Source organism: Ostrea edulis, chromosome 4 (assembly GCF_947568905.1).
Source record: "Ostrea edulis chromosome 4, xbOstEdul1.1, whole genome shotgun sequence".
In the NCBI taxonomy this organism is placed as follows: domain Eukaryota; kingdom Metazoa; phylum Mollusca; class Bivalvia; order Ostreida; family Ostreidae; genus Ostrea; species Ostrea edulis.
In genome coordinates, this window is record NC_079167.1 from 31,437,335 (window position 1) to 31,462,215 (window position 24,881).

Genomic DNA, 24,881 nt, shown 5'->3' on the forward strand with positions numbered 1-24,881 from the left:
TAGGGCGGTACTTCGAATGAGACCGCAAAAACCGAGGCCCCGTGTCACAGCAGATGTGGCACGATAAAGATCCATCCCTGCTTTAAGGCCGTAAGCGCCGAGCATAAGCCTAAATTTTGCAACCCTTCACCGGCAATGGTGACGTCTCCGTATGTTTGAAAAATTCTCGAGAAGGACGTTAAAACATACAATCAATCATTATTGCAATATTGAATGAATGAAGAGGAACATAATTATTAGTTCATTTTTTATAATCCATCTAGCTGATCACAAAACAATGAGCGGGTAATAGACCCGAAAAAATATTTATGTAAAATTTAATTCAACCATGCTTGTGACCCGTGTACTCATTAATGCACATTTGTGGGTTAACATTTCAAGAAAACGCTGTATGTGTTGATGAAACTCGATTTACGAAAAAAGCTGTCCGCATCTATCATGCATATATTATATTGCTATCGCCAAAAAAGTTAATTGCAAGAACTAGCAGCGCTTTCATCGCTATGAATTTTATAAGACTGCGTTAAATCATATGTGTATATTGTATATATAATAAATATTAATTAAAAGAAAAAAATCCCTAAATTAAATTTCTACACATGCTCTCTCAATCTAAAAATCCCCAGTTCGTACTGAAAAATGTATCCACTCGTGCGCGGGCGATAAGCTTCTAAGACGCCCAGTTACGTCAAAGGTTTTGACTGCTACAGATCTTTTCAATCCTCCACGCTTTGCATCATGACGTCAAATGTTTTGACTGTAACAGATGAACATCATGCTGTATATTTCATTTCTTGCCACTTAATATTCCCCGGTCTTACTGTGTATATGTGTGATAAAGTGTAACGCAATAGGAAATTCAAGGAATTATGAGATTGATCACTGTTCGTTATCTTCGCCTTTCAAAAGTGACATCATCAATTCGTGACATCGTCTATTCCAACAGGTGCTTGATATAGATACTGACGGTATCTATTCAGTTTGAGGTTGATCGACCCTCGAACCCCACACCAAGAAACAGGGTCCTTCCACGTTTCTTCAGAAACTGGATTTTATTAGACAATTATTCAGATATTGAACGTATCTTAAATGTAATGATATCTATGCAATAATGTTTCTTCTTTTTATTGCAAATCACGACAATAATAATCCGACAAATTGCTAACAAATTACTTCAAAATGTGACTCGGCGTACCACAAGACACTTAAAATTAATAAAGAGAATTCCACAAGGCTTTGGAACGCGGAAGGTTATGATATTTGAATATATTTTCTCGCATTTTGTCGTGCGGATTTGGTGTAACGTTAGCTATAATTTCTATGACAACTGACAATTTCTATAAACAGAATTCTGCGTCTCATAAAACATTTTAAACTAATTCAAAAGTTCCCATAAGATGCGGTATTGATTGCAGTGCTCGCTTTGCCTCATGGTACTGTGTTGTATTTGATTAGTTTCTTTTTGTTTTTGTGACCTATTTTTAAAGTATTTTTGCTTGAAGTATGGAAATCGAAATTAAAGCGGAAATTAAAATGCAAAATATTACGCCGGTTTCAAATGATAGAATGAGCTACTAATGGCATTTGGTGCCAGATAAACCAAGGGAAAGATTTTATTACGTTATTTTTTTTTATTTTCCCGTTTATCGACTGCAGTTGATTATTACTTGATTAATTCGGAAATGTAAAATACATTAAAGAAAATGATTAAAAGTTAATTCCAGTCTAGATAGATTTTCAGAGAAGGGACGTCAATGATTTGAAATATTACCCTCAAAAACATATATGTAGTAATGGTACTTACCTTTAGCTTAATATTTCCGACCAGAGGTACGGTGTACCTAGGTAGCTGCATATGACCTATTTACATGTGACTAATGACCTATCCACATATCACGAATGACTTTGTTTAAATAGCTGTAACATGCGTTGTATCATGTTTCTTTAATACAGGTTATTAGTTGATAAGGATTAAATATAAATAGAGTGATTTATGATGGGCTAGATTATTCGTTGCATTTCGATCCTAAGGTTTCAAATCATCACCGACAGCAGCATGGATTGGTTGCCCAGACCATTAGTCCAAGTACCGTTCTTTAACGACTCTGTGAGCTATTGGGTTTAGTTTTCTACCAGCTAGTACTGCCATCACTATTCAACTTTAATGCCTATCATTAGAGCAATGGTATGTCAAAGATGGCGAAAACTAGCAGTGTGAGGAAATCAACTGTTTTAGAATACTACGTCACGTTAAGTTGATGCCTTCTTGTACAATTTCAGAGCGAATGTCGAGATCCAATATTGGTTTTCTTAGTCGCGTCTTGTTTGGTCCAAAGTTTGGCCCAAAGAAAAATCAAGTTGCAAATTGCAATTTCCCGTATAATGAGCTCGATATTACGGCCGAATTGACAATCCCACTTTGAGGAACTGTGGAAACAAGGATTAGTTAGAACGAGTATATATGATTTGGAATATTATTTTTCTGTATTACTAGATGTAATTGAAATGATGTAGTCGAGGCATAAAATTACAGTAGAAGATTCTCGATAACATTCCGTATGTCTCATGACTGCATAGATGCATTTTGTACCGATAGGACCCCTCGACCATCGTTGTCAATACCAGCTGTTGTTACTACGTATGTATAAGCATTACCACAGAGTCGGTTCTAGGGATGGTCCTTGAGGTTTGTAGGTACAGATGACATCTATGTTGTCATAAACATTAAATACGTGTATTTCATGAAAAGGTGAAGATAACGAACAGTGATCAATATTATAACCCCTACAAGGAATACGAAATTAAGAGTTGGGCAAACACGAACCCTTGGACATACATGTACCAAAGGTGGGATCAGGTGCCTAGAGTGCGTAAGCATCCTCTCCTGTCAGTCGACCACACCCGCCATGAGCCTTATATTTTGCTCAGGTAAATGGGGTAATCCATAGTCAAAGTCGGTGTAAAGAACGGCCTAACAATTGGTATGAAACACATCAGACAGGTTGTATTAGCGAATTATATCGTTATAACGACCTTGGAATTTGCAAAATGCTGACTTTAAACGAGACTGTTGATACCCCTGTAACATCATCTTGTTTGTGAGAAGCCTATCTCAATTGAAAAACTGATCATAGGCAGAACAAGCTCTTGCGGATCGAATCATTCGAGAAACATAAATACGATATGCTGGTGATAATGGAATATTGCTACATAAATATGGGAAGTTGACGACGGAGAAGCTAAAATCACCCCATTTGTCATAAAGTTGAGTTGTTAGTTGTCCTTAAGAATCTATGTTCAATAAAATAGCTAAGTATGAAGCAAATGTGGAAGACTGTATATCTTTTATTTAAAGTTCACTAGGATATATCGAAACTACTTATGATTGAAAATGGTTATTGTTAATAGATAAAAACATCGTCAATATATCTGAATGTCAAGTTGAAGACTCCAGCAAGATATTTTTTCTTCTCATGTAGAATCTTTTGAATAAATTCTGTCTCATAAGAATATGAAAACAGATCAGCTAATAAAGTAGCACAATTCGTGCCCATGTGAATTCCAACAGATTGTTGGAAGACCTGATCAATAAAGCATTTTGATTGTGGTAACTTTTGAATGAGTAGATCACACATCATCCCAGATAAAAGTGTGAAAAATCAAATGGTTTTGACTACGTCATATCAAGCTAAGTATGACACGATTCACGTCTTTACTGAGCACATGTATCACAGATGTTTCCATATTGGCAGGTATTGGACATATTGTTAGGCTGCAGGTAGTTACGGGAAGTTTGTAAGGGTTGGTGTTAATGGATGCAGTTAGTCACAGAAATGTTGCAAGGCTTGGTGTGATTGGACGTTGGTAGGTACATACAGATACATATTTGTTTATTTGTCGTTTTATACCCTATTCGAGATTTTTTTCTCTGAGATAGAAACGTCACCAGCTTTTAGTGAATTGCCACAAAATTTGACCTCATCCATGGCGCTTATGGCGAGTGATAGTCTCGCTTTTTCCAGACTCTCGCTCTCGAGACTACAGACTACAGTCTCGAGAGCGAGAGTCTGGGAAAAGCGAGACTATAGCGACAATGGTTCTTTATCGTGTCAAAACCTCTTGTGGCACGTGACCTCCGTATTTAATGCCATAGGCTCCTTGTAATCGGAAGCAGACAGTTATTGAAATAATGAACGGGTCGATGTGATTCGTTAATAGGAATAACAGTTACAGAAGAGTCTATACAAACAAAGGCGATGAAATGAGCTTTTGAGAAAGAAATCAATCATTATTGTTTACATGTAATTATTTGAACATCTAAATGTTTATTTTTTATATTTACAGTGGTATTGGTTATCTGAGAATGATCGAACAGGTTTAATGAAGTCTGTCGAAATTGAAAGGTAAACATTAATGAAGAAATCCTGCCAAGAATGTTAATTTCGATTACAATTTATTCTACTTTGTTTATGGATTTGTCTAGCTAATTATATCCAATTACACACCCTGTCATACTTTATGTATTTGCCCACCCAACAAGTACCATTATTAATGATTTGTTTGTCTACTGCGGAAACAAGTTTATGTGAAAAGAATTATGATTACGAGCTAGTTTCTGATCTGAGGTATGCCCTACTTCAACCCACACAAACCTCGCCCAATAGTGCCATTTTGGAACTACATGCCATTTGTATCCGCGATAATAAGGTCTTGGATACAAAATTAATGAATTGTCACAATAAGAAATGATTGATATTTATTATCAATATGCAATTACATTAAGAAACTAAGGATTAAAAGCATTTTATATAGGATTCTGAAAAAAGCCAGTTACATTCACAAAACAGCATTTGTATTATCAAATTAAGTGGAAGAAACATACGAATTTTAATGAGAATTTTAGTAACAAACCAAGAGGCCTATGGGTCACATCGCTCACCCGAGCAATTGTATTTCCAACGTAAAACATTGCTTTCCCAGGGTGAATGTGTAAACGTAAAACATTGCTTTCCCAGGGTGAATGTGTAAACGTAAAACATTGCTTTCCCAGGGTGAATGTGTAAACATAAAACATTGCTTTCCCAGGGTGAATGTGTAAACATAAAACATTGCTTTCCCAGGGTGAATGTGTAAACATAAAACATTGCTTTCCCAGGGTGAATGTGTAAACATACACACATGACACTTGGATTTTAATTTAATTTGGTTTTGTTTTAGTGCCGTCCAGAATTTTTCACTCATTCTGAAATGGCACCAGCTGTAGATGCAGTACAACAAATTTAGACCTATGCTTAGCGCTCAGGACCGTAGCAGTGAGGGTTCTTTAACGTGTTAACGCCTGTCGCGAGATGGGATCGATGGGATCTGAAAGACCCATGACTCTCATTTCTAAACGTCTCGTGTTTGACGAAGTTGCAGTCACAACCCATTTACGTCTTAGATTTGATTAGTTTAGGTTAGGTTACGTCCCGGCACGCTCGAACTCCCGACCCCCCGGTTACGAAGGGAACGCTCTACCGCTTAACTACCAATTTGTTTGATATATTACGTCATCATCTATATATTGGGGCACTTAATTTTTAAGAACACATTATTTTACTGAATATTAGAATTTATCTTACATATGCAGAACAGGATTTTTTCTGCTGAATTTCGTAACTCTTTGAAACTACCTGTGGACATCTTGTTGTTAGATAACTTACCTTTTTCACCATTTCTAAATTAGGGATGATCTTTTAATTAAAAAAGAGAAATTTATTTGTCGTAAGAATGTTCTGTGGGAAGTATGGATGAATCTTTCGCTGTACTTCTTCAGAAAGTGAAACTGAAAAATTACACTCGTCAGAAAAACGACTGACAAATCTTGATTAGGAAAGCCCACTTGAGCCGCTGACTCATGGAAGCTGATCTAAATGGACAATCATGCCAAAAATTGCATTAACGGGGAGAATTATACTTGTATTAAATACTCATAAATCGAAAATTACATTAGCAAATAAAGTAGAATTAACGTTTCATATTTCAAGATTTAAAAAAAAGTTTTATAATTTGTGTTTCAATGTTAGTGGTAAGCCTAACTGTAGATTTATGTTTTACATTCTTTGAATTTCAAAATGTAACGTTTCAATTAGTACATATTTCTACGTAATCGAAAACTTTACAAGTTCTTTCTAGATCTGATTGGAGGCTCGAAAGCCATTTTTTTAATTGCCAGGTCTCACCATTGTTATTTCTCTAGCTTTCATTATTGCACATTCTGTGAAAGACTGCATTCTTTAGCTCAATCCAGAACGACTGTTTGATGTTTGTTTGGGTTTTATTGGTGTTGGCAACTTTATTATTATCATTATTTGGAATTCACACAGAATTATAACGGTTACGTTGAAAGTCAAACAATCCAAAATTTATATTCTGTAGGTTGTTTTTTTTTATATTCTGTGGTTTTTCTTTAAAAATATAATTTATACAGTTATGTACTTCACCCAGTTCTTGATCACGTGATTAGAAAGACCCGCAAACGCTAACTATGAAGTATACGGCAGAGTTACAACAGATCAGAATTTTCAAACGTTTGTCCAGAATTTTGTTCTGCCGATTGTGTTTCACTTAAGAGGAATCGCCATTAAAACATGCAAATTATTTCATTGAATACCGTTTGCTGAGCAAACATCTGGGTCACAAGCGTTTGTATTGTCAGAAGATGACAAATCCATTGCAAGAGTACTTTTATTATGTTTTATTACAAAGACAATCATTAGGATGATGTTAACCCATCTGAACGTATTACCTTTGAATGAGTCTTTATATTACCATTAGTCTCTCATTAATTATGAGTTCATTTTATGAATGGAACAACCATCGATTTTAATGTAGAGATAGGCCCACTAACCTATATATAATATTGGTAGGGAAATCAACTCTAAAGAGTTTTGAGTTTTAAAACAGAAGGATTTCCTACCCAATTGGTCGAAATGAAAGTTCATCCGAAAGACAGACTTCCGAGTCCCCATGGTTTTCCATCATGGACTTAACAATTCACTGGTGGCAAAATAAGAACAATCCTCGACAAATGATTTAATAAAATCAGAATCTGAAACAGGGAAATGTACAAAACAGACTGAATCATTGGAGCGATGTCAAAGGAAAAGGTTACATAGGGATCCCGGGAATAACATCGTATTCAAAATGAATAGACCCAATTCATCTCCAAACAAGGAGATCGGACGCTTGCCTGTCAGTTTTCCGATATTTACATAAATCTATCATAACACGGAATCCCTCTAATCAAGATCTATGCCTATCGTTTTCTTAATCAAAACACCAGAGACAATACGAAGGCAAATTTAAAAGGCAGACCAATGAATGACGTCGTAATTGGGTTATGGTAAGTACCTACGGACCAGTTACTTCCGTATAAGGGAAAATCAGAGACGAGTGTTTCATTAGACATGTTGAGTGGGTTGGTAAAGACATCATGACTTTGCGAGGTGTTGCTTCTGTATATTCTGATATCGATCGCGGGAGTGGTCATAATGTAAATATCATAACGTGAAATCAAATTACCGTTAAAAAGAACCTGAACGATAAGCTGGTATTGCGACTGTCATTTCGTTTTGAATTAAATATTTGTGTTCCATCAAGTTTCCAACAGAAGTTATCAATAAGGTTACAAGTTTTAGTGATCAAGAATTCTTACATGTATATAACCTAAATATTTATGCGATTGACATATATCAATGTTCTCGTGAGACTCCGCGATCAGTTCTATTATTCATGAACTGAGATATCAATATTATAAGATTTGTATATGGCATACTTTGGAAACACATGGGCCGGTAGGGATTATTAATCCCGGTCCAGGATGGTGTGCTATAATTCCACGGTATTCATAAGTAAGACACTAACCTACGGTGTTTCTTTATTTCAAGAATTTTCATCAAATGCAAAGAAACGATAACTCTGGTTAGAGATTGCAGCACCAGTAGTGACACCGTAAGCTATGTTCGCCATCTTTTTACATCACTTTTAAAAGTCATAGGAATCGGACACAAGAGCTTCATGTGTCATCACGTGACTTGATTTTAATTTCAGCCAATCGATTGATCGATTGCTTTGCGGTTTTCCGCCACACTCAACAATTTTTTCAGATATCTGGTGGCGCCCAGTTTTTTATTGGTGGAAGAGAGAACCCAAATACAATGTACCTGGGAAGAGACCACCGACACTCCGAAAGTAAACTGGGAAACTTTCTCACTTACCGGCGGCGCAACATTTCTGTAGGTGGGTGGGTGGTGTTTGTGCGTGTGAAATGAGTTATGTGTTGAGATGTATTGGATTCAGTTAGGCAGAACATTTTATATCACTCAATAAAATTATTACACTTTCATTGCAGATTATTTTTATGATCTTACCTTTTCATGAATTGGTTTTGAAATATAAATATTTTTAAAGGGCAGTGTTTATCATCATTCTGTGTAAAGGAAACGCGAAATCAATTTTTTAAAATGTACTAATTCATTTTCAGGACACAATTGTTTGTTTTCAACGTAGGCTATTAGGGTTCATTTAATCTCTTAATGTGTTGAAATAGACTTTCTCCTGGTGGTGTACTTCCTCGCAGACTTTTCAGACACACGGTCATTAATTATTCAAGAGCATTGGCGAGGCAAGATATCCCGGAGAAAAGTTTTATACCATAGGAACTGTTCACTTATGATAGCCATTTCATTTCCTGTTGACTGTCATAATACACTGGTCTAGTGAATGACTCCCTCCGAAACTAATTAGTGAATAATTAGTTAATTTAAAGGTGTGAATCATATAACTGGTTTTGATGGATGTTAATGCTAGTAACTCTATAGGATGCGGGGGTAATTACATCTATCTACATGTATGTAACAAAGGGAGCGTTAAGTGAAGATAACCAGTCTTAAACAACTGGTGATTTATAGTCAGTGATGTATTTGTCAGTATCTACATCTCATTCAGTAGACAATGGCTGTAAGCGGCTTTCCATAAACTGCAACAACTGCACCTTTTATGGTATTATTTAATCCTCTTGTTTAAAAATATTCTCACCCACTTTGAACAAATTTATACTGCACCAGACAAGATGGAAGAGAAAAGAATACAATATTTCATATTTATTTAACTGGTTTTTCTGTGAATAATACCGGAAATAGCACAGAAGGATTGGTAGAAAAGCTATTTGTATTTAAAACAACAAATTAGAAACTGAAAAATAAAAAAAATGTTATTCTCTAATCAAAATGCTATACAGGTGTGGACTTTAGATGTGACGAATTTGCCGTTTTCATTAGGAATGGAAGAAAAAGTAAGGAGAAAGATCGATAGAAATGACTGAAAATATTGAAGGACCATGTTACAGTCCTGAAAGTAAGAAATCAACTGACCAAAATGTGAGGGGACTACTCGGACGTTTTGTTCAGTGTATATTAATGCATCTATCATACTTGATTAACATATGCATTAAAAAATATACAAATGAACTCATGAAACATAAGATAAACGAGAGGTCCATGGGCTACATCGAGTCACCTTGGCCCATATTTAAAGATTTTCCCTATATATTCGCATGAAAAACTTTTATCCCTATTGTGGTCCCAACCTACCGCCAAAGGCCATGGTTTTTACAAACTTGAATCTGCAATATGTCAGGAAGCTTTCATGTAAATATAAACTTCTTTGGCCCAATGGTTCTTGAGAAGATTTTTAAAGATTTTCTCTATATATTTGTATGTAAAACTTTGATCCCAACGTGAATCTACACTATGTCAGGAAGACTCAATGTAAATGTAAACGTTTCTGGCCCAGTGGTTCTTCAAATTCAGAAGATTTTTAAAGATTTCCCCTACATATTTGTATGTAAAACTTTGATCCCCTATTGCGGCTCCATCCTTGTCATGATTTTAACAAATTGGAATCTGCACTATGTCAGAAAGCTTTCATGTAAATTTGTACTTTCCTGGCTCAGTGGTTCTTGATAAGAACATTATAAAAGATTTTTCCTTATATATTTGTATGTAAAACTTTGACCCCCTACTATGGCCCCATCCTACCCCCACCCCCCACCCCACCCCACCCCAGGGGTCATTATTTGAAAACAACTTTAGTCTGCACTATGTCAGGAAGGTTTTATGCAAGTTTGTACTTTCCTAGCCCAGTGGTTTTTGAGAAGATATTCTCTATATATTTGTATGTAAAACTTCGATCCCCTATTGTCGCCCCATACTATCTCAGGAAGCTTTCCTGTAAATTTTAACTCTTCTGGCTCAGTGGTTCTTGTTGAGAAGATTTTTAAATGACCCCACCCAATTTTTGCATTTTTGTGATTATCTCTCCTTTGAAGGGGGCAGATATTAGATACAAATTCTTATGAAATAGGGGAACACCAACCTGTGTGTAGCAGTTATAAATGGAAAAGGTTGATTTAATCTGGGGCACTAATTTATATATGCCCAAGGGAAGTAATTGGAGAGCAATGAAAGACAACTCAAATGGTTTGCACCCTTCGATAACAACATCTTATGTGAACATGCGTATCACATAAATGCCAAATTATTTTTTGTGTACTGAAACGTGACAGGATCATGAGCTACAAGCAGACATCTCTTCTCCTTAACATGTACTATCCTTGTCTACTTGAAGACGTTTACAGTCCAAAAAGTTGATGAGATGGCAACCCAATAATCATGCAATATCCTAAAACAACAGGTGCTTGAAAGGCCGAAACACACTCCATACATTTTTTGTAGCCCTTGTGTTCTTTAACACTGGTAACAAGTGACGTTAACGTATTCTGTCAGACGCTAAAACCTTTGTGATGCGAATTTTTTCTGTATCCTTTCTTTTTAAAGTGGAGGGAACATATACCCCCACTAAATACTATCTACCTGCTTAGGATCAGAATATGTCGAAATAAAACGTGTAAACATTTCCAAAAACAGGGCATACGAAACAGATTTCTTACTTGACTACTAAAGTTCCGTTCTCTATGTGAATACTTTGTTTCCGGTCTGGTAGTATCTGTTCGTAGCTCGACTGTCGCTTCCGTTTCCGGTTACAATACCACCACCACATCACGGCGATAAGGATGAGGGCCGCGACTACGCCACATACCACGCCCACAATTATCACATCGTAAGACACTGCAAGACAGAACGTAAGTTGTTACATTTCATTTCTATTATACAAAGCATAGGCATGCAGGATTGATTGATTGAATATTGTTTTACGTCCCTGTCGAGAATATTTCACTCATATGGAGACGTCACCACTGCAGGTGAAGGGCTGCAAGGCCTAGGCCTATGCATTGAGCAGGGAGGTATCTTTATCGTGCCACACCTGCTGTGACACGGGACCTCGGTTTGACCGTCCCATCCGAAGGACCGTCCCATTTAGTCGCCTCTTACGACAAGCAGGGGATACTGAGGACCTATTCTAATCCGGATCCTCACGGGAAGGCAAACGACCACTTTATGTGCAAGTTTATCTTTGTTATATAACTAGAACCTTTTGCAAAAAGCCTTACGATCTCGGACTAAGAATGCTTTTCCAGTTTATGTGATTCTGCACGTTTTGAATATCAAGTTGGTGGCAAATTAAAGTAGATGAGTTAGACAAGGACACACAACCATCATTGTATAATACTGTATTTACAGATCAGTAAGAACCGCTTTAACGAGCTGAAAATTTAACAGTTACTAATGTGTAATGGCGGAGAAATTACATCAGACTTGAAGTTTGAACTCGGGATTCTCAAGATGATCGCGAACCCAATGATCCAAGAATGTTGAAATGATAGATATTTATAACGACTATCAACAGAAGGCGAAACAAATGTGGTTCACTCCTGTCTTTCCTCCTCCCTTATACAGGACAGGGCGTGATGTTGTGTTTACACAATCGCAGAATCACTAAACCCGCTATACGCCATACTTGTTTCCGAGGTAAAGCCTGTATATCTTCACCCGCTATCATTATATGGTCGTCGGAATAATTTGAACCCTTACTCATGTGATCTTGCAACTCAATTCAGAGTAAATTTCAGGAAATCCACACTTAATCGGTTAATTGTCAGATAAACTAGATTGAAATTCAACACAGAACCTATACGCTGAACGTTGTTCAGACCAACTAGCTCTTAATAGTCATTTTGTTCTGAAGATCATTGACCAAATTCATGAAAAATCGTAAAAAGGTTCCAATTTACAGTTAAAACAATTGGTTTACTTTCATGGATATCGTAAATTTGTAATTCATAGATGTATATTCATTCAGCCACGAAAAAAATACGAAGTTCTATGGTTCGAGAGTGCATTTCATTACAAAATGGGTAATAATTATCCGTGGTAATTAGAATGATGCAAAGATCTTATAAATTTGATTAAGGATATATGGATGTGTTAATTCTTACGAAATATTTTTAAGCCAAGACAATCCTTTATGAACGCTTGTAAACTGGGACGACTTGAAGGGATGTAAATGGAATTTGCCGCAATAAGAAAGAATGGAATGTTTAATGCGCAAACGAATAAGAATTAAAAACATTTTTACTTTTAGACAAATCTTGTCCAACAATAAACACGCTTTTAAAAAAAGGTACATGTATGTACAATCATAAAGAAAATAAATAAAATGTTCTCCCCGTCCCATTCCCATGGGGATCCGGGTTAGAATAGATCCTCAGTATCCCCTTGCTTGTCGTAAGAGGCGACTAAATGGTGCGGTCCTTCGGATTAGACCGCAAAAACCGAGGACCCGTGTCACAGCAGGTGTGGCACGATAAAGATCCTTCCCTACTCAATGGCCATTTAAGAGTCGAGCATAGGCCTAAAATTTGCAGCCCTTCACCGGCAGTAGCGACGTCTCCATATGAGTGAAATATTCTCGAGAGGGACGTTAAACAATATTCAATCAATCAATCAATCTCCCCATCCCTGAATTCCCACCCTTCACGTGTATAATAGTAACACGCTATTTCTTCATTTTATTTATTCGTAAATAATTTGATAATAATGTTTAGAATCAATGTCTTATAATGGATTGAGAAACAAGCCAAAACGCTTATATTAATCTCGCTCTCCATATGTTACAAGTAAGAGGTGAATGAAAATTCTAAGTATTTCTTCATTTATTTTTTCACGCATGTCATATTTGCTATTTTGTATGAGACATCTGTTCGTTTCCGAGACTGATTGCGAACGTCGTGACCCTACGCCAAGAATCACTTAGGATAATTAACTTCAGTCTTTGATCATATTAATTCTGATTAACAGAGACAAAGATAAAAAATAAACTCCAAAACGCATCATTACCGAATCAATTGTCGAGACACACTGTCCCGCGTGACATGACTACACAAAGAGCGGTAACTCCTGACAAACTAGTCCTCCGATATATTGAACAAAAAGATAAAAATATAATACGTATGTAAGTAAGTAAATATTGTATAATAGTGACACATGTTGTTATAGTAATAAACATTAATTTTACATATGAGTGTACAGTGTAAAAATAGCAACTTATTACGCATTTGGGACAAATTAAAGAGAGGATGTAAACAAATATCAGACAGGTACAGTAGGAAAACAAAATACATGATGTCAGTAAGTTACACACCAATGAAACATGCCGGCATACATAACATGTTGTCATCGTTAGATACTAGATGAAAATCTATTAATGTTTTCTTTAAATGTCGCCCGCAATAATTTATTTGCAACCAAAAATATTATCGCATTATTGCATTTGTAGCATATGCCAACAAATATCAGAGTACTTTATGCTCGCAATATCTTATATTAAAATCGCATTGATGAATCCACTATTGTTACGAGGAAGACTATATCCACTGCTTCAAAGGACAAGGTACATTGGGGAGAAAATTCGGCCCCGTGTCCATATTTAAATGATATATTCCCCAAAATATTTTCACACGGTGTATGTCTTCATAAAATGATGATCATATACATGTCCTTATGAAGCTGTACTTATGTATACGACATATGTATACATGTACTGTAAATATAGCATAGTCTATGATAACGCTGCGCCATTTCCACGTTACTTTTTGCGACGTTATGAACAGGAAGGCTATAGCATGAACTCATAATTAGAATAATCCATCTTAGGGCCCTGCATGAAATGCGGGAAGCCCTATAGTAATCATATTGTCTGTCCGTCAACACTTTCCCTGTGACACGATAACTCAGTTTTTTATCGTACAGTTTTCAAATTTTGTACAGAAATAATTTACAATAAGAGGAAGACGCCTATAGATTTTGGGGTCATTTCACTTCTTCTGTCTGTCATCATCTTCAAGTTTGTTATTGTCTGTCTGTATGTCATCATCTTCAAGTTTGTTATTATGATGAACACTTTCTATGTGACTCGATAACTCAAACAGTTTTCATTGTAGTTTTCAAATTTTGTACAGAAATACTTTACAATAAGAGGAAGACACCTATAGATTTTGGAGTTATGTCACTTTGTCTGTCTGTTTGTATGTCATCATCTTTCCTATTATGACTATTTACCACTGTTTAAGGGAGATAATTCAATTTGAATTATGGTATGTATTGTATTGATATAGAAAAAAATAACTCTACAACATTGTGTATGTGTACATTTTGGGTTTTTTATGTGATATAAAAATGCTTGATGTTACATGTATATTGAATTAAAACGCCGTTCCCAGTCAACAACTCTCGATCGGGATCGGAATACGAAATAAAGTTTCTTATATCCGGTTGCAAAGTGAAACTGCTTTATTATCATTGAATTATGTACTAATTGCACGTTACACCTTAGAGAACTGTTCCTTTTAATAAAGAAAGTCACAAAATAGATACAAAATGAGTGTACCGTATTCATTATTGTTACCGAACTTTCATCGGTGAAAATCTCGAAATGGCGTGTTTCACTGCGCTTGTTGACGGTAAGGTCCCCATTTTCTACGTGAGTATTTTGATATTTGCTTATGAATGTTTTTTAGCGCATACATGGTATGTCTCTGCTAGGAATAATGGAAACTGTCTCACCTATGTATGTAAAGACATGTTCTATAATTTCTATTTTTAAAAAACGTAGAACACTTCTATCAAATGTGTTTGAAAACACTTACACCCCCAATGTCAGAATTTCCTTTTCCTAGACATCAATATTTGGAATTCATAATACTTTTCGAATAGCATGTACCACATTTTGTTCTAGTTATTGTGGATGAGTGTGTGTCAAAGAGAATTAATTTAAATTTGCATCAGTCTCTCATAAATATGCTTCATGATTCCTTTTTCACAAATTTGCATTCCAAAATATATTTGAATATTATTAATTCTAACATTTATACCAGCCCCAAACATTGCTATATCAAATACAAGTGTCACTTTCCTCAAATAACCTTAGCGGGACCCTTGCTGACCGTGTCAGTTTTCTAGTTTGACATTATCACCGTCGTAATATTTGTGCTCCTTTGTTAGTTGACCTGTATTTATATTCTAATTAAGCAGAATTCATTTAAAAAAAACTTCTCCATAAGAAGAAAATAAATCTCTAGCTGTGGCCTTCAACTTGACATATAGATATATCGACGACGTTTTATCTAACAAAAATCATTTTCATTCATATGTCGATTCGATATATGTTTGTGAACTCGAAATAAAATATATCACAGAGTCCTCCACATACGCTTTATACTTAAATATTTTATTGAAAATTAATATTAACGACAAACTAACGACTCAACTTCATGACAAACGGGATGATTTCAGCTTCTCCATCGTCAACTTCCCATATTAATGTAACAATATTCCATTATCACCTGCATATACATGGTGTTTATATCTCAACTAATTCAATACGCAATAGCTTGTTCTGCGTATGAGCAGTTTTTAAATCGAGACAGACTACTGACAGACAACTTGATGTTATAGTGGTATAAACAGTCTCCTTTAAAGTCGACATTTTGCATATTTTATGGTCGATATAATGATCTAGTTGTTCAATCCAAAAGAACACTATATCCCTTTACCATAGTTCAAATATGGAAATCATTACCAAATATGGAGATAAGTCAATGCCAGGTGATTTTCAGCTGTTGCATTTATATAACTTACAGGTCAATGCTATCTATGTTTTACGTATCCCAGGGGCAGGGGTTTTGGTATCAGGGTGGGGTCAAAATGGTCAGTTATTAAATGTGTAAACATTTGATCATTTTTAGCCTCTTGATAACTACCATTCCAATTCTTCTCAATTTAGTATGAAGCATTTTTGGGACAAGGGGGGCATGAATCGTAAATTTCAGGATTCCTGCACCCTGGGGCCTTAGGGGCGGAGCAAAAAGTCCCAAAATGAACGAATTTTCAAAAAAAAAATTACAACCGCATATCGTTATGAAAAACTAAATGCATAGTGATGTTGAACAGAAAAGTCTATACTAAAACCAGAAACTTCATGATCCATGAGGAGAGGTTTTGACCCCAGGGCGGGACCAAACTTGATATGTAATGTATATGTGTAAAACATTTCTTCTGTGCTATTAATATCAAATAAGAGCAGGTACCCCTTTACCAAAAGTGTGAATTTGATGATCCCATTGGTAGGAGTTTTGGTATCAGGGTGGGGTAAAAAAAAATCCCAAAATAAACGAATTTTTCAAAATCTTCTTTTAAACAACCGCGTATCTTTATGAAAAACTAAACGCATAGTGATGTAGAGTAAGTAGACCTTATAAAAACTGTAAATTTTATTATCCCTGGCGTAGAGGTTCTGACTCAAGGGCATGGTCAAACTTGGTATATAGTGTATATGTGTAAAACATTTAAACAAGATCTTCTGTAATGCTATTGATACTAATTGGATATTTAGAAGGAATATATGTCGTCCTTTACCAGAATTGTAAATTTTAGGATCACGGGGAGTAACGGTTTTCGTTCCAGGGTAGGATCAAAATTATTATAATGATTTATATTGTGTTTATCATTTGAAAGAGTTCTTTATGTTTGTTGTTATGCCATAAAAATTAACTGCATATGTAGGAAAAGCAGGAACAGGGGTACTAAAATTATGAATTTTCTAGGACAGATCCAACTTAATCATATCTTGTTAATGTTATATATATTACATGTACATGTATATTATGTAAAGCCTTTCATCAGTTTGGGCACGTTCGAGGGCATTTAAACTTGTTATAAACTGTTGCTAAATATTAGAATTTAACTTGGATATGCAAAACAGGATTTTTTCCTAGATTTTATAGCCATTGGCACTAGCGATTCTTTTAACTAATACTCAGGTGACCGATAAGGCCTGTGGGCCTCTGTTTTATTAGGAAGGAATCATGCGAGCATACAATGGTTGTGCCAGTCCATGGGTTCTCCTGAATCAATATAGCCTATTCATCTATACATGTAGCAGAGAGATAGAGAGAGAGAATCTGTCAATTTAAAGGATTAATAGAATAGTTGCATTATTTCATTTCATACATTTACTATATAGAAATAAGATAACGAAGTTTACACAAGAAAAACGTAAGTTGATAAAGGAGATATTTTAAATTTCTGTTACATTCACTCGAAATAATGACCAAGTTTACCAATGATGACAGAAACACCCAAACACGCCATAACTGTGCTGCTGGGAACAGATTTATTAAACAATGGCGATAAGGGTATCGACAGACCTACTGGGTGTCAGTTTTTCTTGTAAGGCCAAATTCGTGGCAATTGATAACCACTACAGACGCTGTTTAGTGTACCCCACTAGTTAACGAAGGAATCTGGATCCGCGAAAGGGGAAACGAATATACCACTCACGAGTCCCAGGAATTTTACCTGTGTGTGAACTCACCTACGACGTCAGGATATACAAGTAAATATTCACACAAGTAATAGTATAATAAAAAAAAATATCAGAACGCCGAAAATATATATATATATATATATATATATATATATAGTTTGTAAAAAAGAATTCGGTATTTGATACAGTAAATACATCCAATAATAAAAGTCAAGAAACACAAAACTCGAATAACATTTCACTGTTAGCGCTTTCGGCTTTAATGCCTCTTCAGACAGTTATAAAATTTTATATTTTAGCATATTGCATGTAGCATGCATATACACAGGCATTTTATAACTGTCTGAAGAGGCATTAAAGCCGAAAGCGCTAACAGTGAAATGTTATTCGAGTTTTGTGTTTCTTGACTTTTATTATTGGATATATAATATATATATATATATATATGTGTGTGTGTGTGTGTGTGTGTGTGTGTGTGTGTGTGTGTGTGAGAGAGAGAGAGAGAGAGAGAGAGAGAGAGAGAGAGAGAGATAAACACGACTGAAAAAGACCGGTATCACGGTCGAAATATTTCTATAAAGTGTTTAGAGTATTTTTTAAATTATATTTTACTACGAAAAAAGAAAATTCGTGAAAATCTATTGTCATTTTCAAATAATTTTCTTTTACAATATTCCCACAGAATAGTGGAAACACTTTGTCCTGCATGCAATGTGTTTGTACATAGGGATGATTTCCTGACGTGAGAATTAAAAATTGAACATTCTATCAAACACAAATATCAGCTTTTATGCTCCATATTCACCTTCCTACACCACCTTATGTTATTTATACAGAGCTAATAAAATAAAATAAACTAAGTCATTTGAAATTCAGAAGAAAGTCAATTGTAATAAGCATGTACTTCGATTGAAGTCATCGGTGTTGGCAATTTGTTAAGCCGTGACTAAGCGCAATATAAGACCAATAACCTTTCAGCTGTTTTTTTTTTTTTTTTTTTTTTTTTTTTTACACAGAAGACGTTTTATAATATTACAAAGTTTCGTTGAAATTACGGGTTGTGGGATTTTATTACGAGACTTAAAGTACATGAACTGAAAATTTCTACAGAAAGGAAATTCTGCTGAAATATACATGTTAATTTAATGTTGTTGGGAACGGAAATGTGTTTGTGTAGTAAGTAAGTAATTTTATTTAAAATCGGTATTATATACAATTAACAAGTCTAAAGAGCTTTTTGACAGAGTATCACATGTATCGAAGACAATTTAAGACACATACATGTAGCATGCATATACACAGGCATATCACATATTAACAAAACAAACAAATAAATAAAACATTTCATGCAAGAATATACAGATAAGAAGGCATCAGATTTAGAACAAGAATAAAACACTACAAGCAAAAGTGGATGTTACATAAAAAGCAATGAAAGCTAACTTTTATATTGACCTTGACCTTATCAGCCCTGACCTCACCCTTTACGTTCATCGAGCATGTACATCAACTAACTGAGTCTGACCATAAGACAACTAAATGACGAGTCTGACTATTAGACAACTAAATGACGATTCTGACTATTAGATAACTATGTGACGAGTCTGACTATTAGACAACTAAATGACGAGTCTGATATTTAAACAACTATGTGACGAGTCTGATTATTAGACAACTATGCAAGGTCAAAATAACGAACAGTGATCAATTTCATAATGTGACGAGTCTGATTTTTAAACAACTAAATGACGAGTCTGACTATTAATCAAGATGGCGTAATCATTTCATCTTCATGATATTGACCCTTCATTAAGAAAGCTGACATGTCGCATTGGAACTTTCGAATACCCTTTAAGGAAGGCAACATCAAACATTCAAAAACCAAAAATAGTTTGTACTATTACGTAATTCAGGGCGCAGTTTCTTCAACCTGGTTTTTACCCGCGTAAACAAGAGCTGTATGAATCATAGAAAAATACAGAAACTGCAGACCAATAATCCCGGGATTCCCAGTATTTTCCATCAATCTCCGTCTAAAGACTGTGAAAGGATAGGCAATTCGCGCAATACATCGCGTTAATGATGTCCATGGATCAGGGAAAATTACAATTCCCACCACAAGCCAATATAGAGTCAAATTTGAATATTTTACAGATTCTCAGTGATATATTTGAATCGGAGTTAAAGGTTTATTGAGGGCAAATGTGTTTGGAAACACTGCTGTCAAGGAATAACTCTTTAATTCCAAGCTAGCAGAATTGTAAAGTTAACTGTAAAACATTTAATATGAGAAGTTGTATGCAGTGGTAATAATTGTAGTAAGGACCCAAATGGGCAATAAACGTTTTACCAACATCAACTACAGATCAATATCGAATTCTTCAGTCTAAAAAGGTTGAAATAATAAAAAACATGTTTAAATCAGATCTACGTGTCCGCCCCTTTGCCGGAACGAAGTGAAAGGATTCGAGGAAATTGCTCGTATATTGTGAAAGTTTCCAATTTTATTAGTTTCATAATAGCTTTTTTTTTCAATTATCTTGCACACATCTTCTAGAAATCTGCATCAAAAGGAGAGTCTTATTAAATCTTGAATATAAGAATTTGTTAGCACTAGTTCAAAGAGCTGTGCAAATATCATGGTGCAGTGATACATGTATTAGAGATTTAAGAAATAAAATTCATTTTTTAAAATTCAAAAGGGTATAAACTGCAACGCTGTATCCCGTTATACTTTTCATGAAGTATGCCAGCGTGAACTGTCCCAGTTTATCCTCACATATACACTGTAGTTTCAAAAATGACATATTTACATCCTGCATTCATTTCTGTTGGAATTCCAAACCATAAAAAAAGACGTACTATATTTATCAAGATTCATACGCGCATTTGTTTTACAACTGCAAAGCACTCATAAAGAAATGGCTATCATCACAGCTGGTATAGATGTCAAAGTGAAAAACACTGACAATTTGAACTAAAAGTTTAAAACGTAGATATAAAGACGATCTGTGACGTGTACCTCTCCACTCTCCCAAACGGTGTTTTACAATTTATTTTGGGTGCAGCATGGAGGATACACAACAAATTCTCCATGTTCTACAACGTTAAGCTGGGTCACCTTGATCAGGCGTAGATACTCTTACTGTTGACTCCCATCTTGACTACAGTTTCTTGGGATGAACAACTTGAATCTACACTACATGCTTGAGTGTCAAATTGACAAAATATGTCATTGTGGTTATTAAGGAAACACAGAATGAAAAGACGAAGATAACGAACAGTGACCAGTCTCATAACTCCTATAAAGGTGCAGAAAACGAACAGTTGTCAATCTCATAAAGGTAAAGATAACGAACAGTGATCAATTTCATAACTCCTATAAAGGTGAAGATAACGAACAGTGATCATTCTCATAATCCATGAAAATACATGTAGAAAATTATGACTATGGCAAACAATGACCCTTGGTGCAATCAAAAGCCTATGAAGAGTAAGCATCCTCTGTCGACCGGTCACTCCCGCCGTAAGCCCCATATCTCTTTAGGGTAAATGGAGTAATCCGTAGTAAAAAAAAATTGTGTGTAAAGATTTGCCTCAACTGGCATGAAACATGTCGGACAGCGTTTTACCCCATTGGTAAATTAGGTCGTTATAACAACCATAAAATTTGATAAATGCTTACCTTAAATGAGACTTACATAATATAAAATTTATAAAACAAATATAAGACGAGCTCGTTTTAACATATTGCTCAGGTAAACTAACATGAGCTGAGATAATTCGCACAGAAACTTAAACTTGTACGAATTAAAAATGATAATTTTTGGAGAGAAATAACGAAAAGGTCTTTAATCCGATGCATGTTTTCCAGGTTGGTCTCATATGGGAAACAAATATTCAACATTTCAATTTAGATGTAGTGTGATTCGACCTTGGGACTGAGAGCATCTGCACGACTCCGCTAGACTAAAACTGATACGTTCCAATGCTACAACCTCGCCAAGGAGACTTACAAAGTACCTTGTGTGTTGTTTTTTTTTAATCTAAGCAGACAAGTCACATGTTCAACTTAAAATGACATATATTCAGTAAATAGCAATATACATATTAGTATAAACGACTAGGAATATATACGTGATATAATTCAGCATTGTCCAACATTACCGCATGGATTTTGTTGGTTTAAGGTGGTTCACATTCTTTATTTCAAAATTTTCCGATTTTTAAACGATAATTGTACCAATGTGGTACATGTTCTAATGTTGGGAGGGAGCAATTTAAAGAAGCAACGAAGTTTTCAGAACTTGTGCTCAATCCCTTTGTAATCATATTACAATAAAATACGTTCAAACCAAACCAATCAACTTATCAATTTTCTAAAAGTTACCATTTTATGGGCGACAAAACAAGTGTCACATCGTTCTTCCAATCTTTATTTTTTGAACATAAACACAGCATGTCCTTTTTAATTTCAGCATCACATGTACTAGGTACTTTTAAAATGATTTATATATCGGAATTTATACAGTGGCACCACAACACCAGGAAGTCTTGAATCTACAGACATGTATTCTAGGTAGATCTCTGGTTAATTGTCAGGTGATAAAGATTCTACTATCAAAGTAATCAAGCTAATTAGAATAATGCATTTAAAAGAACTGTATATGACACATCTATATTTTTGGTTGCTATTTTAATGTGTTACTTGATGATACGATAATGGGCAATATGCAAGATCTAATCGATACTCGGGTTTGTTGTTTCAACATGTGGCAAACCAGCCTTTAAGGAATCGGATATTTATTTAACGTGTTGATAAGCCAGGGCACGGTAATGTTATCCACATCTTTGTCACGAATTGTTTTTCAGATGCACGCTTTATAATAGGTAAAGTGAAACATCCCGCGCATACAGATTTACAAAACATCCATTTACCATTATTCTTCATGATATTACTACATACTCATCAGATTCATATACCTTATTTATTTAGCAAAATTGATGATCAAGATAAACGTATTTAAAATATGATACACCTTTTAAACTTTAAATATTCTACAGAAATACTTTAAAATATGCAACTGCACCCCCGTAATATTATAACACAGTTTGTTCCCTTAAGGAGGATTTGACCAAAACAAACCCCTCAGACTTACCGGACATGATCACTTTAAAGCTCTAGTCGATACGCACTGGACAGGTGGTGTACATTATCGGCCTTCCTCCTTAAACATTGATCTGTGATACCTGTGCCGGGGAATCAACAGGTGCTCGCTTTACCTCCTTTATAACGGTCAATTACACACACCGTTGCTTTAAACGATCACAATGTTCCGTCAATACACTGGGATCCCAACCCGATACGACCTTCCGCGTTCTCTCAGTAAGACATTATCTCTTTTATACTAACATTAATGGACGAACGATTTTGGTCATGATTCCAAAACCTGATGAAGGAAACGTCAATCAAATAATGAGTACTAATTTGGAGTAAAATCACCCTCGCCGTTTGAAAGATTTTAAACGCAAATGATTTTAAAGAGTCCGCTATGCAGAGGAGTTTGATTAAACGATAACGCGACAAAATCTTCAAAGGACCTTAAAGGCCGATAGCGAAATCTGTGCATCCTTCAGACCCGTCTATTTCCCCGGAAGTACGGAAATAACACAATTACTAACAATAAAAGCGGAGAAGCGTTTGGTATATCAGTTATGATTATAATAGTGGAAATAAACAAATATGTAAACGAGCAACTACATGTACGTGCATGATATTAAAATTAATGGAATGGTGTGCATTAACACCAGAACTTCGGGATAATTTCCAACATCAAGATTAGTACTGTGGTTTAAATTCTTTCGACACATTCAGATCTATAAGACCTCTGTGAAATATTAAATGAAAGATGATGGAGGTTTCCTTTCCGGAGAAAAAAAATGATTTTTTGGTTGCTAAGGTAACAATTTTGGTCCAGGAACGTAAACATTAGAATGGAAAAAGAGGTGCATACCACACTTATAAAACCTTATGAATGCAAGGTGAAGATAACGAACAGTGATCAATCTCATAACTCCTACAAGCAATACAAAATAGATAGTTGGGCAAACACGGACTCCTGGACACACCAGAGGTGGGATCAGGTGCCTAGGAGGAGTAAGCATCCCCTGTTGACCGGTCACACCCGCCGTGAGCCCCATATCCTGATCAGGTAAACGGAGTTATCCGCAGTCAAATCAGTGTGCCAAGAACGGCTTAACAATCGGTATGAAACACGTCAGACAGCATTTGACCCAATGCGAGGTTGTATTGACGAACTAGATCGTTACAACGACCATAGAATTTGCGAAATGCTGACTTCAATCGAGACTGTTGAAATCCCTGTACCATCAACTTGTTTGTCAGTAGCTTACCTCGATTTAAAAACTGACTATACCCAGAACAAGCTCTTGCATATCGAATCAGTTGAGATATATAAACACCATATGCAGGTGATAATGGAATATTGCTACATAAATGTGGGAAGTTGACGATGGAGAAGCTGAAATCATCCCGTTTGTCATACAGTTGATTTGTCAGTTTGCCGTTAATGTCTACTTTCAATAAAATATCTAAGTATGAAGCAGAAGTGGACGACTCTGTAAAATATTTTAAATTTATGAAGTTCATGTATACATATTATCATTTAAAAACATATCAATACGTGTTGATAAGACGATCACAGTTGTAAGCATCCGCTGTTGACTGGTCACACCCTCCGCGAGTCCTCTAATTGATCAGGTAAACGGAGCAATCCGTAGTTAAAATTACAATGTAAAGATGGCCTAACAATTAGTATGAAACATGTCGAACTGCATTCGATCTAATGACAGATCGTATTTGTAAATTAGATCATTATAATAAGCATAGAATTTGCGAAATGCTGCCTTAAAGTTTGCCCAACTTTTTATTTTGTATGCCTTGTAGGAGTTATGAGATTGATCAGTGTTCGTTATTTTCACCTTTACATATATATGTTGTTAATAGTAAATACGATGCTTTTGTTCAGTATGAAGAG

General features: G+C 35.4%; 1 protein-coding gene across 2 annotated transcripts in view; it reads right to left on the minus strand.

Annotated features, from left to right (window-relative positions):
• Nucleotides 1-24,881, minus strand: part of LOC125669917 (synaptotagmin-15-like) — a 122,470-nt gene that overhangs the window by 59,389 nt on the left and 38,200 nt on the right. The window contains exons 1-2 of one of the 2 annotated variants that reach the window (XM_048904753.2): nucleotides 22,983-23,307; nucleotides 10,991-11,168 (exon numbers count right to left, since the gene is read on the minus strand). In XM_048904753.2, the coding sequence (XP_048760710.2) occupies nucleotides 10,991-11,168; nucleotides 22,983-22,989 (185 nt within the window). In that variant the 5' untranslated portion in view covers nucleotides 22,990-23,307. Of the gene's footprint in view, nucleotides 1-10,990; nucleotides 11,169-22,982; nucleotides 23,308-24,881 lie in introns of those variants that run through there. The other variant, XM_048904752.2, reaches the window with a different exon arrangement.